This window comes from Quercus suber, unplaced genomic scaffold (assembly GCF_002906115.3).
Source record: "Quercus suber isolate HL8 unplaced genomic scaffold, Cork oak 2.0 scaffold_207, whole genome shotgun sequence".
In the NCBI taxonomy this organism is placed as follows: Eukaryota; Viridiplantae; Streptophyta; class Magnoliopsida; order Fagales; family Fagaceae; genus Quercus; species Quercus suber.
Window position 1 is genome coordinate 591,326 of NW_027069665.1, and position 12,967 is coordinate 604,292.

Consider the following 12,967-nt stretch of genomic DNA (forward strand, 5'->3'; position numbering starts at 1 on the left):
CTTCCACCTTGTCTCGTTGATGTTTGTAAGAAAATGCCCTCCTTTGTTTCCCAGTTTTTCAAGTTAATGAATTACAGCTTATCAAAATATATATATATATATATATATGGCATATGGCATATTAGAGGACACGTTTGATGTTTATTGCTCACATATTATTCAAAATAATGTCATGTAGCTTTATTTTCAGTTTTAAATTTTAGTGAAACCCATATTTTGTTCTTTAAAAAAAAAAAAATCAAATCAAATACCATGTTTGTTCTATTGGATTTTTTTTACATCATCTCCATTTTGAAAACAAATGATAGGTGAAAGTTATAATAAATTTATGGTCAATTTTTTCTAGGGATAATGATATATGTTTTGATGGGAATAAATGTTCCTTTTAATGTGCCCATGGAATCTACCCAATTTAAAGGGATGGAGTTTGAAGTAAATGAGATTGCATATGATTTTTATAATGAATATGACAGAAAAGCTGGTTTTAGTATTAGAAAAAAGTATGTAAATAAATGTAAAAAGATTGGAGTGGTTACTTTAAGGAGATTTGTGTGCGCGAAAGAGGGAGTTTGAGGCAAAGAAAAGAGAGATCAGAATATAAAGAAGCCACAAGCAGAAACAAGATGTGGTTGTGAAGCACGTTTGGTTATTGTACTTAATCGAGATAGTAAAAAATATGTGGTGAATGAATTTATTGCTGAACATAACCACTATTTCCACCTTCTATCAACTATACACATGATGTCATCACAACGGAAAGTGACTGCAACTCATGCTATTGAAATTGATTTGGCACATGAATCGAGATTAAGATTAAAGCAATCTTATGAGCTTCTTAGTAAACAAGTTGGTGGATACAATAATCTTGGTTTTACCAAGCAAGATCATAAAAACTATTTACGCACTAAGTGACAGAGAAACATGGAGCATGGGGAAGCTACTAACTTGGGAAGATATTTCAGTTATCAACTTAAGTAAAATTCTTCATATTATTTCGCTACTCAATTGGACTATGAAGAGTTGATTATTAATATTTTTTGGACCAATGCAAGAATGATCATTGACTATAGCCACTTCGGTGATGTAATAACGTTTGATACAACGTATAGTACAAATAGAGATGCAAGGCCACTTGGAGTAATTTTGGGTCTTAATCACCATAGAGAAACTGTTGTATTTGGAGGTGCACTTTTATATGATGAAATGATTGAATTTTTTGTATGGTTATTTGAAACTTTCTTAGAAGCAATGTCTAAAAAGAAGCCAATCACTATTTTCACAAATCAAGATGTAGCAATGTCAACTACAATAAAAGTAGTCATGCATAAGACATATTACTAGTTTTACACAACTTTCAATGGTAAAGATATTTACATTTATATATTTTACTTTGATATTAATAACAATTTAGATGCATGATTTGATAATTTTAATGCTAAGCTTGTGATATGTGTAATGTGTAATTGGTTTTTTTTGGTAGTTGGCTTCTACAAGTTTTGCATCACATTAGGGAGGCTCATCAATAAGTGTTGCATTAGCATCACATATAGAGAATATATCCAATGTTGTAAGCTCCAACGACAAAATTGATGGTGCAGGAGATCTCTTGACTCAAGGAAGTATTGCAAGTGGATGGAATGAGACGGTTCATAAAGTCGAGCCATTTTTCTAGTTTAGGATCATGTTTTATAATTTATGACACATGTTGTGATTAAGTGCTCTTGTTTTGTAATTTTCCTAGTTTAGAACTAAAGTTTTGATGGTCCAAAAAATTAGTCACATTCGGCCACATTCAAGTGTTCAAATTTTTGATTAATTATTTGGAGGGAATACTTTCCAAATGAACATTTCCTTTTATTACAAAAGAGCACGTTTTTGTTTATATCCAGCCAAAACAGAGGTACAAGTTGTGATTCCATAATTTAATATAATTGAAGATCACTTTGGATATTATTGGCTTCTTGATTTACAGCTACCAAAACTTCAGCTCTCTCTCTCTCTCTATGAGTTTCAGTCACTAGATCAAAACTTTATATGGTTTGATGAATTTTGGAGCATAGAGATCTATTAAGTTGTCTCTCTCAACGTTCACTTTACATATAGCTGCATAGTGTTAATTCACAATTTATTCTACTATTCATATAAAGTGTTCTTCTGATAAGTTCATGGATAAATTTATGTTTCACTTGGTTTGGTTTTTTGTTGTTGTGTATATTTTTCTCTTGGTAAGCTTCCCTTGTTAGGATATTTTGGAGTCGACGTTAATAAATTGCTATGTGCTACATGAACCTCTTTATACCAGTTCAGGGTTGAGCATGTGCTATGTTATAATTAGAGCTTTAGCTTTTCAAGTAGACTCTTAAGAATGGGTTGAGAATTTATAGGCCTTGTGCTTGGCTTGATTAGACAGCTTCTCTTTAGAGATCTGACATTTCATAACTTGATCAAGAAATAGTACATTCATGTGAACTCTGTGTACTTGCATTGCAAATTGGTAAGGGAGCCAGTTAATCACTTTCTTTTACATTGCTCGACTAATCGATGTACTTGGGTTGCACCCCTATGAGTTGCTTAGCATTACAATCAAAATTCAATCCAACAGAGTAGACAATAAGCGAATTTAGTATAAAAAATGAACAAATTTTATTAAAATGTACACTTTGATCACATAACAAGAATTCCATTGAAATAAACACTTTGATTATATGATTATAATAACTTGAAACTTCTACAATTGGTGTGCTTATTGCTTGACTATACATTCCACCTCTTGCTTCTTGATTGTACATTTCATCCAAAGTCTACAATTTTCAATCTTAGCTTGATCACTTCGACTTGCCTCGTGTTAAACAACTTGCCCCATCTCTTGGTATGAATGTATGATGCTTCTTTGTTATGTAAGTTCTTTTGGTATCAAAGCTTTGAGATGTATCATAGCTTTAGAATCCTAGGTTTCACTGCATGTGAAATGCAATTGCCTAGAGTACCTGACACTCCAAAGGCCCTTCCAAATTACTAATGATTAGGATCAATGAAACCTACAAGCAATATTTACAAATCTCAATCCTTCAAAATTATAGAGAAACCAATAACAGAACCTATCCAAAAAATTATGTAGACTTTCCAAATAGATAACCAAAAGGCCAATACAAGAACATATCTACAAAAAGAGAGGCACAAAAAACAACCAGAAAATTCAATTACTTTTCCTATAAGAGCTTCAAATACCAACCATAAAAGGGTTCTCAAAAATCCCAACAACTCAGATTTTTGAAAATCTAAAATTCATCTGCCTCACCCTAAAAAGCTAGTGTATATCAACAACCAACAACTAGTAAACATAATTCTAGCCATAGGCTGAATGTTTTCTTTAATAGTTCATCATCAAAATACAATTATGTGCATTTCATTCCTACAAAGGAAATTTTATACACACCCAATTCTGCAATCAGTAGCATGACAAGGAAACAAAGAAACATTCACAATACATTCCCTAAAACCTTTCATAATAGAGTGAACAATTAAAAATTAATCAAGTGAACAATTATGATTAAGTAAAATAGTAAGCTTGTATTTTGATCATTAATTCTATTTCCTCTCACGCCCTTCCAGTATTAACTTTGCTTGTTGTTTTCGTTTTTCAGATTTTTCATCCTAGTCTCAAGAAACTTGGGTGTGATATCAAAACAACCCAAAAATCTCATACCTTTTGGAACAAATTCAGATAAAAAGAAACCATAAACCCTGCAAAGCTTAAACACCCACCAATTGTTTTATTTTCAAACAATCCCAAAGCTCAAAACCCATATTTTTTTTTTTTTTTTTTTTTTTTTTTTTTTTTTTTTTTTGAACACTCAGAGAATAGAAACCAAACTCAACATGACAAAATCAATAAAAAAAAATAGCAATATACTAATTTATTTTCCTTTGTTTTCCAAGCAACCAAACAAAGCTTATAAAGAAGAAATAAGATTGAGAAAATTTATGAAGTAGTTGGTTCGATGATGTTAGGTTGGTGTGAGACGTGCTCGAAGAAACAACAATATCTTGGCACACGTTGGTCATTGTGGTACCGGCAACGGCGAGGTTGAGAGAGAGCAAAGCACGGCGTTGGTGATTTTGATATATTTGAATCTTAGATAAGATGGGTTTGCTGAGTTAACCCATTTGTTTAACCACAATTGAGCTTCCAAAGTTAAGTGCTTTAAATTTTAATTAACATGGCAATTTTTACACCCTTGACTTATTTTAGATGCATCGTGTCCCTTAACTGGACACTCTCCATTTCTCTTTGAAATTGAGAGGATCTGGATCCAACTACATTGTTGTGCAAATTGTTAAAACAACTAGTACTTCAAAAAAAAAAAAACCACACAAACTCTCAATCAAAAGCCTAATTAGCCCCCAACAGACTCACACCAACCATAGACTTAAACATGGCAAAATGGGTTAGAATTTTATGATCCAATCCGATTAATTTTTTGACCTGAAGCAAAACAAATTGACCCATGACCCAACCCCCCCCCCCCACCTTTTTTATTTTTTTAACCAAAAAATATATAAACTACACCCTTGAGTGGTAGGTGCATAAAGCACAAAGCATGCCAAGTTGGCAACCTACTGCATTGCCGTAGTCAAGAATAGTAAATGGTAACATGAGTCACATGACAACAGATTTATTTTATAAAAATAAAACAAAAAAGTAAAAATGAAAGGAAAACAAGTAAACAAAGCAAATAGAAAAACATTAAAATCAGACTAACAGTGAGAGTTCAAGACATTTGATTTGACTATACATTAACAAAAACACTACTAAGTTACTAACACTACTTGTGTACTTACACAAAGTGACAAAACTAAAGTTGAAGTTACTGAACTAAAATATAAGCCCAAACCAGCAAACTTAAGAGCTTTCCATCCTTTCACTCAGTACTCCACGCCTCCACTGCTCTAGCTCCTCCTAAGTAATCATTCTAAATAATCTAACTTTATTAGTACTAAATGCAACAGGAACATGCGTACTTAAGGAGAATGATAACTTGACATGGCCTATAACATTTATTTATTGTTACTTTTGTGGGAATGATATTATTAGTGGTTAAACTTAAAATATATACTTTTTGGTGCTCTTTACAATCTATCTCTCTTTGAAGTTGTAAATTTGTAATTACAAGTATTTTGGCAATGAATTATTAACATTGAAAACTTTGTCATCATGAATTTATGACTATAAAGAATTTTAGTCATACTCAAAACTATCAAAATTGAATGATATTAACAAGTGGCATTATGTGCATCTTATTTCCTTAATTGATTTTATTCATTCTCTCTAAAAAGGTTGCCGTTGATTTTGTTTGTTTGAAAAATACGAGTCGACCTGACCCAAAACTCAATTGACCGGTTTAAAAATGACTTATATTTTTTCCCGCAAACTGATTGACCCGCAAACCCAATTGATCTTATTCAACTATTTGCCACATCTATCCATAGTTTTTAAAAGGGCAAATTGCAAATTACAATCATAAAGTTTAGAGATGTTTGAATTTTACACCCTAAAGTTTCAAATTTTGAAATTGGAAAAAACTTAGATACAGTATCTTAGGTCTGTTCTTTAGGTTTTCCTCTTAAGATTCAGCCATGTGGCTACTTAACTAAAAAATACACCTCATTCCATGAGGAAAAAATTCACATGACAGAATTTTAAGAAGCGAACCTAAGGAACAGTACCTAAATCTTGCCCTTTAAAATTTACCACCTGAAGTTTAGGTGTGTTTAGATTTTACACCCTGACGTTTTAGAATTTGGATTTTACCTCTTTAAAGTTTGAGGGTATTTGAATTTTACACCTTTAAATTCTGAAACTTTACGATGTAAAAAACACTCCTAAATTTTAAGGAGTAAAATTTAAAATCTAAAACATTAAAGTGTAAAATTCAAATACCATCAATTTTTTCTTTTTTTTGAAATGAAATACCATCAAATTTCAAGGGTAAAAATCAAATTCTAAAATTAACAAAATCCAAATAACTTTAACTTACCCTTCTAAAATTTAAACCCAAATTCTAAAATTTCAGTTACAAAATCCAAATACCTTTAACTTACCCTTTTAAAATTTAAACCCATTTCGGATCCTCAAAACCCCAAAGCCACCGACTACAAGGTTTTCTCTTTCTCTGCACTCAAAATCAATCTCTAAAACCCAAGCTTCTGAAACTCATCGTCACCATGGTTTGCTTTCTCAACCTTTTCTCTCTCTCTTTACAGTTTCCTTTTGTTGATTTCATACATAATTTTGTGAATTGATTTTGTTGATGTTGTTGTATAATATTAGCCTCAAGGAGATTACATAGATCTTCACAGAAAGAGATATGGGTATCGCCTTGACCACTTCGAGCGTAAGCGCAAGAAGGAAGCTCGTGAAGTCCACAAGCGCTCTCAGATTGCCCAGAAGATCATTTTATTTATTTATTTATTTTATATAAAATTTAAAATGTTTTTGTTGAATTTGGAGCTAAATTTATCATTTTTAGTTTATTGATTGATGAACTTTTGGTGGGGTTGGGGTTGAATTGTGAATGAAACAGGCTCTAGGTATTAAGGGCAAGATGTTTGCCAAGAAACGTTATGCTGAGAAGGCTCAGATGAAGAAAACGTGAGTGCTTTTGTTATTTCTTTGTCTATTTTTTTAGATAGAATGTGTGGTGTTCGGTTAAATGATCAAATCGAATCAACAAGAAATGTTAAATCTTAAATGCATGATATTGATTCTGTCCATGAAAGATAAGTTATTGGGTCTTTTGAGAGTGATAAACCACTTTATGTTGTGATAATTAAACTACAAATATGGTAGTGGCGTTATTCGTAACATGGGAAAAACGCTAATATGAGTAAGAATTTTTAGGATTTTTCGAGATATCTTGGTTGAAATTTCAAGTGTCTTGTTTGGTGGCATAGTAAATTGGGAATATGCTTAATTGGCACTTCCTGGTGTTTCCAACAAACAAATCCAGAGTTCAAATCCCTCCTCCTTTAACTATCGAATTATGTATAAAAATTGGGAAATATTAAAATGATTCAATATGTTTGGTGTTTTGTTTTTTGGATGGCATCATTGTGGTACAGAAGTTTAAATTTTCTCAATCCGTCTAATAATGGAAGTTCCTTATAAAACCACCTAAACCCTGTACAAGTATATATTTGCACGTGTCGGGTCAATCACTTGCCCTTTAACCAATTTGAATTTGAAAACCAATTGTTGCTCTGAGACATTACTTTATCACTCTTCTTAAGTGATTTGTGATCAATCACATATTTTTCCATAATGAGCAAGTTATCTTTAACTGTTATTCATTTATAGTTAACTAGTAGTAGATAATTTTTTTTTTTTTGGCATGGAAAACAGACTGGCTATGCACGAGGAATCCTCCACCAGGCACAAAGTGGATGATGATGTTCCAAAAGGAGCTGTTCTTACCTATCTGCTGGATCGTGAAAACACTACACGAGCAAAAGTATAGTTACACCTTTAATTTCAAAGACATCTTTTTTAGACACTCCTTTCTGTTTATCAATCTGACATTACAATGTTAATAGGTTCTTAGCAATGCCATTAAGCAAAAGAGGAAAGAGAAGGTTGGGAAATGGGAAGTTCCTTTACCCAAGGTAAGAACAACTTTTCTTGCATCATCGTGTCTATTTGCACCTCCACAAATTTGTTTGTAGTTGTGTTGTGTGTGCATGAGTGCATGCACTAGCAGGTATATATTTGTGTGGGTGAATCAGGTGGTTATGCTGCAATATCCCTTAATTGGACTTTTGTATTACCTATAATTGGACAAGCTTCATGATTGGAATTTATTTTCCTTCTTCAGGTGAGGCCTGTGGCTGAAGATGAAATGTTCAAAGTACTCAGGACTGGTAAACGAAAGAGTAAGTTCTCCTAAACTCACATTTTTCATGCCTTCCATTTATTTTTCTCAATGTTGAAATTGTGATTGGTTAAATTTTTTGTGTTAATCTTATTTGTACAATTTGGACTTATGATAAGAAGATGTAATTTAGAAGTTCTAGAAGATATACTTTGTAATTTATATGAAGATATTGTATGATTCGTTTTAGTTTTCTCACCTTTATTTATTAGTTGGCAATGTTCAGTTCTTATGTTTATGCAGTTCAAGATATTCAGGTTATTTGAATCTGTTGACTTGGATAGTTGGGTTGGTTATATTTCTTAACTTTTATACTTTATTATCGTGGCTAACTCTAAGACATTTGTTGTTAGACTCTGTGTGTGTGGATTTTGTGGATTTTTCTATGCAAGTAAAGAGTTGTGTCTATTGTAGTTGATTGTATCATAGATTAGCTTGTAGAATTTCTTAGATGTGGCTGACTCAAGAGTAAAAATATAATTTTTTTTGGCCAAGATCCTTGTAGCTCAACTTGTTAACACCTCTGTATGTTTCCAACAAAGACATTTAGAATTCAAATCTCCTACACCCCTAACTATCGAATTATCAACAAAAAAAAAATACAATGATCTTTGTTTTGTTATGATGAAAACGTGAATCAAGTCACTAGCAAAATTGCTGACACTCTAAGGGTCCGTTTGAGATTCACTTATTTTGTTGAAACTGAAATTTTTTTGCTGAAAGTACTGTAAGTAAAGGTAAAGGTTAGCTAAAATAGTACAGTGGGACTTATGAATAGTAGCAAAAATAAGTTGAATAGTAAAATAAGTAGACAAAAATAATCTTTGTCAAACGGACACTAAGCCTGATCTCTTTTGCAGCCAAGCAATGGAAGAGGATGATCACAAAAGCGACATTTGTGGGTCCTGCTTTTACAAGAAAACCCCCGAAGTATAAGCGCTTTATTCGTCCTTCAGGGTTGCGGTTCACCAAAGCTCATGTGACACACCCTGAACTCAAATGCACTTTCAATCTTGAGATTATCAGAGTAAAGAAAAATCCTAATGGTCAGATGTATTCCTCTCTTGGTGTGATGACAAGGGGAGCCATCATTGAGGTACAGTTTTCCTGCAAATGTTAATTGTCTTTAGTCCATTGAAAAGTAGTCAACATGGTAGGCTTACATGGCTTGTTTCCCTTGTTACTGTGAATTTCAGGTGAATGTCAGTAAGTTGGGTCTGGTTACACCTGCTGGGAAAGTTGTATGGGGTAAGATTGTCCTTTAGATTTTATAACTTGGCAGTGTTATCCATATCTTTTTTTTTTTCAACTCTCATCGGTACATGTCTCATTAGATGTCTCATTAGTTTTGTGATTTACGCAGGAAAATATGCTCAGGTGACAAATAACCCTAAGAATGATGGTTGTATAAACGCTGTTTTGCTTGTGTAAGAGGGTTACTGACAACGGTAGGAATTTGGTTGTGAACACTGATGATGTTTGAAGTAGGGATCTAAGCCCAAAATAGGAGTCAGGAGTCTTTGAGTGTCTTATGTGTAACCAATTTTGTCATAGAGTACCTTTGTTTTGATCTTGTTTTTTGGTAGTTGTGTAACTTGTGTTAGCATCGTTGGTAAAAAAAAAAAAAAGGTAAAAAACAGTTGTATCATTAGCATCGTTGGTAAAAAAAAAAAAAAAGGTAAAAAACAGTTGTATCAATGGATGTATTATCTCATCTTGTCAAGCTTATGTTTCATAATCAATTAATAACAGTTGTTTTTAAGTATTCATTTGAGAACAACTTATTTAATTGTTTGTTGAAATTATTTTGCTAAAAGTGTGCTAAAATATACTTTTATGTTGAAAAAATTTGAGAAAGTGAGAAAAGGTGAAAAAAATTGTACCTAAAAGTTAAAAGCACAACTTATAAGCTAATGCAAAACTCACCCTTAATTAGTCTCTGGTTTCAGTTGCTTTTTCAAACCAGTCAACTGTGAATCACTCCTTGCTTGCTAAGTTGATAACTTGATATAACAATAAATGGATCCGGCTTTTGTCCAGTGGCTATTGCTACTGGACATGTTGGATTGCAGACACGTGTCCAAGATTGGACACATGTCCATATCTTAAAGGGTCTAGTGGCTACCACTGGACAGAAGCCGAACTCATAATAAATGGGCATCTAGATAAGCTGTGAGACGTGGACATGGTTGTATGACACACCATATGGCTTTTTTGCCGAGCCAATTGTTAAAACGACTTGCCGTGGGTTTTTTTTTTTAGCAAATTACTACTACTTTTTTTATTAATTATATGGCAAAAATAGTAGTACTGTTTTAAATTAATTTGGCAAAATGATCTCCCTTTTTTTTTTGTAAATTCTTTGAAATCATGTTTATGGATGATGAGTGGTTAAAATGTAAAATACTTATAAAATGTGAGTGATTGAAATAAGAATGTTAAGATAGATATGTGGAAAATTAGAAATATACAAAAACATAAGATTTGAAAGGGGAAATTTTGCTTAAAGATAGAGATGACTAGATGTGGCAACTGGCAAGTCGGGTCGAGTCGAGTATGTCTGGTTGCTAGTCAAAATCAGGTCATTTTAAGCGGGTTGGAAATAGGTCGGTCAATAAAGTTGCGGGTTGGGTTGAGTTAACTTGTATTTCACATGAAATTTTTTTAAAAGAAGAAGAAGAAGAAGAAGAAGAAGAAGAAATGTATTTGTCATTTGGAAAGTCATGTAACAAATTACTTGATATAAAATGTATTATTTTGAATTTACCACTCATCTATATATATAATAATAGATGAAGCAGAGAGAAAATCCAATTAGATTTCAATTGGATTATCAATTTTTCGCCACTTGTCCTAACCAAACCTCAAAAAAAAAAAATCTAATTAGATTATAAATTTGACTCCAATTTTGTGTCATGTATCTTATCTCCAATTTTGTGTCATGTATCTTATCTAAATTTTCTAATTTTTGTGCCCAAATAAATAATGCATTAACATTTACCATGGAAGCCAAGAAATCCAATTTTGTGTCATGTGTCTTATCTAAATTTTCTAATTTTTGTGCCCAAATAAATGATGCATTAACATTTAATACGGAAGTCAAGAAAATCACAATGATAATACTCATTGGCTTAAGCAAGAACATCTCACCTGCACACTTTTATGGGTGATCTCAATAGAATTTGGAACTCTTCCAATTCCACAACCAGAACCAAGGAGTCCAACGAGAAAGACTATAAAAGTAAAACATCATCTCCTCCTAATTCCATATCGTCATCCCATGTCTCCTCCTCTCTCAACCTCTACCAACTAGATCCACACACTACCCTCTCCTCCTCCTTACGGATTTCTCAGAGCAAGGCTAGGTTCAAACACAATGTTCAATCTCACTATTCCTTATTTCACACTCTCATACATTAGCGCTTTATTGGTGCCTCCAAGAAGATTCCAAGCTCAATGATAAGTTTTTATTTTTTAATGTCCCTTTATATATTTTAAATAATAAAATGCAATATTCTCTTTTTTTTCTTTACTGTAGCATCATTTAAATAATAAAATACAATATTCTCTTTTTCTTATTCATTGTTTTATCTAATGCTATCCTATGTATGATAAACCAAAAACAAAAGACCAATAGCATTACTTAAATAATAAAATGCAATATATATTTTTCATTGTTTGATTTAATTATATCATCCGTATGATAACAAAAAAATTGGTCAATAGCATCATTACAATTAACCAGTCCCGTGCAGTAGCACGGGGTCACATACTAGTATCAATAATAAGCTTAACTAAGCAAATTAATATTTGTTCAATAATTTTAATATCATACAAATCCCAACATTACTAACCAAAACAAAATAGCACAAAGGATAAGTAAAACAAATACACAAGTTTCATTTCTATATAATATCAACACCCCAAAACATAAAACATAAAACAAAATTACAAATGCCTTGTTGGATAACTAATTTGAAAAATAATAAAAACATATAAGAAAATTACAATCTTGAAAACTAATTTTACAATCTATTCATCAATTGTGGTTGAGATTTTATTTCAATTTGGGAATATACATTAAAGTTTGATTATTTACTTATTTATACATGGTCTAAGAAATACCATAATTTATTTTGAAAAGCCATTTATTTTGGACATTAATTGTTAAAAAAGAGGTCTAAGCATCCATAAGTTATGCTAATTTTATTGATATACTTTGACTTCACTCTTTTCACATTTAAGAATGTTTCTCATGCATATCTATAATTTTAAATATATGTTTTTAACTCTACTGTATCTAGATTATCTTAACATATACTTTGTTACTTGATATTTAAATATCTTTACTCATTACCGAATGCTTCAACCAGCCATTTCTCAATTCATTTGTATGCAGTTATGTATAAGTCTCAATTGTTTTCTTAAATCATTGTATCTAAATGATGTTATATATATATATTATATTTATATATAAACTTACCGTAATAGGTTTTTTAGTTAAATATTTGATGTTTCTTTAAATATATATATATATATATATATAATGTCCATTATATATTACCAATTGAATTTGACTTGTGCACTGTAAAACACATAACAAACAATTAAACTAATATTGTCTTAAATTTTATTTTTAATGTTAAATATTTGATGTTTCTTTTATAAAAATAAAAAATAATTTCTATTATATATTACCAATTAAATTTGAATTGTGCATTGTAAAACTATAACAAACAATTAAACTAATATTGTCTTCTTTTTTCTTTTTCTTTTTTCCAAAAAAAAAAAATGTTTAAAAAAAATGAGTCAGGTCACAGGTCAACCCACTTTTTTCTTTGAGTCAAACAATTCAGGTTCGGGTTGGGTCATATGAATTTGGATATAATATAATAGAGTAAAATCTAATACATACGGTCGATCCTAACTAATTTATTGAGGATCAACAAAACCAAACAATTGGGACTAAGACTTTATTGTTGTAATGACTTTAATGATGATTTTACATATTTTATAATGTGAGTTGATATTTTTCCATG

At 31.5% G+C, this 12,967-nt stretch overlaps 1 protein-coding gene across 1 annotated transcript; it reads left to right on the forward strand.

Annotated features, from left to right (window-relative positions):
* The first annotated feature begins 1,053 nt into the window (after window positions 1-1,053).
* LOC112026074 (uncharacterized) lies at window positions 1,054-9,378 on the forward strand. Its single transcript, XM_065779423.1, has 10 exons — window positions 1,054-1,218; window positions 1,511-1,645; window positions 6,332-6,449; window positions 6,583-6,652; window positions 7,403-7,511; window positions 7,594-7,662; window positions 7,872-7,929; window positions 8,789-9,024; window positions 9,125-9,176; window positions 9,292-9,378. Exons 1-10 carry the CDS (start codon window positions 1,054-1,056, stop codon window positions 9,357-9,359), a joined length of 1,080 nt encoding a protein of 359 aa, XP_065635495.1. The 3' UTR covers window positions 9,360-9,378.
* Window positions 9,379-12,967: the final 3,589 nt, after the last annotated feature.